Raw genomic sequence first — 3,825 nt, forward strand, 5'->3', positions numbered from 1 at the left:
TTCCCCTCCACATCCTCAGTCTACTCCTTCCCCCTCCACCTTCCCCTCCATATCCTCAGTCTACTCCTTTCCCCTCCAACTGCCCCTCCACATCCTCAGTCTACTCCTTCCCCCTCCACCTTCCCCTCCACATCCTCAGTCTACTCCTTCCCCCTCCACCTTCCCCTCCACATCCTCAGTCTATTCCTTCCCCCTCCACATCCTCAGTCTACTCCTTCCCCCTCCACATCCTCAGTCTACTCCTTCCCCCTCCACATCCTCAGTCTACTCCTTCCCCCTCCACATCCTCAGTCTACTACTTCCCCCTTCAATCCGACCCATCTATCTTCATTCCCTTTACTCTTGACCTCTATTCATTTGCTCACTGCCTCCATCTTCATTCTATTTCACTCCAAATTCCTCCCCTTTTTGCCTCCACTCACCTCCACTTCTTCCTCATCTCTGTACACCTTATCGCCTCCACATCCTTCCGTCATCCATTTCATCTCCACTCCATTCGCATCCACAGTCTTAGTCCTTTCCACTAATAGCCTCCTCTCCCCCATCCCTCCCATGTCCACTCCATCTTCCTTCACAGCTTCTGGCCAGCCCTCCAGTCCTCCACACCCCAAAGGGATTCTCTCTCTCTCTCTCTCTCTCTCTCTCTCTCTCTCTCTCTCTCTCTCTCTCTCTCTCTCTCTCTCTCTCTCTCTCTCTCTCTCTCTCTCTCTCTCTCTCTCTCTCTCTCTCTCTCATTATAGTGATACTTAATTTCATTGGGGATTCTCAGACTTACAATGATCCTGATGTGTAAAACTTCTTCAAAAGATCCTTACAACCCCTTGTGTGTCCTTCGCTTAGGCTTTATATATATATATATATATATATATATATATATATATATATAAATATATATATATATATATATATAATCCTTACATGTCCTTCACTCATCTTTACAGCTCTGTCCTTCAGTGTTTAACTGTGGCCTTCACAGTATCTCTAGACTTCCAGTCTTCTGCCCAGTATCTTCCCTGTCACACTACCATTCTCCTTTCCACGTCTTCATCATATGTCCCTCTTTTCCTCTTCTTCTTCCTCCTTCGTTTCTTCATCCTTCCACTCTTTCTTTTCCCGGATCCTCCTCCTCTTCTGTTTTGTCTTCTTAGGTCCTGTTCACACTAGCGGGTTCAACCGCTGCGGTTCAATTACAATGTAAGTCAATAGGGGCGTTCACACACAACCGCGCTACTTTTTCTTGACTATCCGGTTCCGCCACGGTTACTTTCCCTCTTCAGTTCCTTCTTCCTTTTCTTTCGTTTCTCCTTCTTCTCCTCTCTTCTCTTCCTTTGCTTTCTCTCCTGCTTGTCCTTCTCCTCATCCACTCCTTCCCTCTTTTCTTTCTCTTCATTCACTTCCTTCATCTCTTTTTCACTCTTTTTTCCCTTGCTCTTTTCTATTACTCAATAATGACCTCTTTGTTTTCATGATATGAATAGGCTTATCATATTTGTACAGCCGCTATCAATGTCATGACTGTACTCGTTACTGGTTATTCTTGTTGTTGTTAGTTATATTGTTATTGTTGTTGTTGTTGCTATTGATGTCATTGTTACTGTTGTTATTGTTTTGTTATTGTTATTCTATGTTTCCATTGTTATTGATATAGTTATTTCAGTTGTTGTTATTACAATAGTTATTATTGTTATTGCTGTTGTTATTGTCATCATTATTGTTACAGTTATTGTTGTTGTTATTGTTATCGCTATCGTTATCGTTATTGTTATCGTTATTGTCATTTTTATTATTATTGTTATTGTTATCGTTATTGTTATCGTTATTGTTATCGTTATTGTCATTGTTATCGTTATTGTTATTGTAGCCGGGGTCCTTGCGGCACTCTTCCGGCCAGCCCTCCAGCAGGACGCTTTCCCGGACTTCGACAACTCGTACGACGAAGGCCTGTCTCCTGGCGACGAGCTCCTCCCATACCCGACCTTCTACCGCGTCCCGCCCACCAAATTCTCCTGCAGCGGCAAGTGGGGACTCTTCGCCGACCCCTCTGCCGGGTGCCAGGTAGGGAGAGGTCCTAGTTGGTCTACAGTAACCAGAGAGAGAGAGAGAGAGAGAGAGAGAGAGAGAGAGAGAGAGAGAGGCAGACAGACAGAGACAGACAGACATACAGACAGACAGACAGACAGACAGACAGACAAGAGCCCCAAATCAAAATGTGTAAGAGTGTAAATAATTAAAATGAAGAGAGAGAGAGAGAGATAGACAGATAGATAGATAGATAGATAGATAGAGAGAGAGAGAGAGAGAGAGAGAGAGAGAGAGAGATACAAAAAAAGACAAGAGCTCCAAATCAAATGTGTAAGAATGTACAAAAGGACAAGAAGAGAAAGAGAGAGAGACAGAGAGAGAGAGAGAGAGAGAGAGAGAGAGAGAGAGAGAGAGAGAGAGAGAGAGAGAGAGAGAGACAAGAGCCCCAAATCAAAAGTGTAAGAATGTAAAAAAAATAAAATAAAGGAAGAGAGAGAGAGAGAGAGGGAGAGAAAGAGAGACAGAGAGAGAGAGACAGAGAGAGAGAGAGAGAGAGAGAGAGAAAGAGGAGGGTAAAACTATGTACCCTTTTTTTGTTGTTGTATACATCAGTGCATATACAAATGACCCTTCCCCTACCCTTCAGGTGTTATCACACTGTGCTATTTTTCCTACGACTGTTGGAGCAAACTTGCATCTCTCAAAAAGGAATCTGGTATGCTGTAAGAAGATAGGTTTCCTCCAGCATATCAAATGACATTATATTTATTTTCGTTGAGAAACCGAAACAGTTTGCCACAGTGATTTTACGGCAGAAAAAGTGCTGGAGCTGCTGTCGGTGAATTGGAGGTTGGAGAAAAAATAGTCCACTGTGATAACACATTTAGGGAAAGGTATTTTGTCTTTCCCCCTTACAAGAGAGGTAGCCAAGTCTAAGTACCCATTCCCTCCTATTCCACTCCCACCCATTCCACCCTTTCCTCCCGTTCATATTAGCTCCTCGTGGATGACGGGTCGTCCCTGTATCCTGCCCACTGCACATAATTGTCTGTGTGAGTATATACGTAACCAATTATGCATACTTCTGCCCCTAGTACTGACTCATCTTCTTCTCTCCCTCTCTCCTTCCCCCAAGGCCTTCCACTTGTGTCAAGGATACATCGTCACTAGTTACCTGTGCCCCAACGGGTCTCTCTTCAGGCAAAACTACGTCACTTGTGACCACTGGTACAATGTCGAGTGTGAAGAATAAGCGTCGTCGTCTGACTTCCACGTTATCTTATGGTGACAACAGGAACTGAAAAAAAGAAAAATAAATCAAAATGTCTATCGGGCATTGGAGAGTTTTTAGAAGATTATTAATCTTTCGTGTATTCGATAAGAATATTTATTTCTTACATTGGATGGATGTTCTTCATATATAAAAAAAAAAAGACTTTGGGGTGTATCAGTGTTTTATTGGTGTTTGTGCCTGTGTAACCTTGATGGCATCAGACGTTGCCACGTTTCTTGACCCACAAACAACAGACGTGGCCACATTTCTTTGTTTTCATCCCATGAATACTTTTGATTTACTTTTCGTCTCTTTAGAGTCGAGGAGACTCTTTCACCCTGAATCTACCCGTCTATCTGTCACACTATCAGTCTATCAGTTATTCATTCTGTTTCTGTTTCTCTCTCTGCCTGCCTGCCTCTCTGCCTATCCGTCTCTCTCTCTCTGTCTGCCTGACTGTCTATCTGTCTGACATACATTCAACCTGTCAACGGATATGTGGCTGTCTGTCTGCCTATCTGTTCGTCTCC

At 43.4% G+C, this 3,825-nt stretch overlaps 1 protein-coding gene across 1 annotated transcript; it reads left to right on the forward strand.

Moving 5' to 3' along the window:
• Positions 1 to 1,861: 1,861 nt before the first annotated feature.
• Positions 1,862 to 3,460, forward strand: LOC143032113 (U-scoloptoxin(01)-Er1a-like; the record flags this gene model as incomplete). Its single annotated transcript, XM_076196566.1, is given in 2 exon segments — positions 1,862 to 2,055; positions 3,158 to 3,460. Coding segments are annotated over 2 exon segments (311 nt in total), but the record flags the coding sequence as incomplete, so codon positions are not given.
• Between the last annotated feature and the right edge of the window lie 365 nt (positions 3,461 to 3,825).

This window comes from Oratosquilla oratoria, chromosome 13, assembly GCF_046742065.1.
Source record: "Oratosquilla oratoria isolate Oo_2021 chromosome 13, ASM4674206v1, whole genome shotgun sequence".
Lineage (NCBI taxonomy): Eukaryota > Metazoa > Arthropoda > Malacostraca > Stomatopoda > Squillidae > Oratosquilla > Oratosquilla oratoria.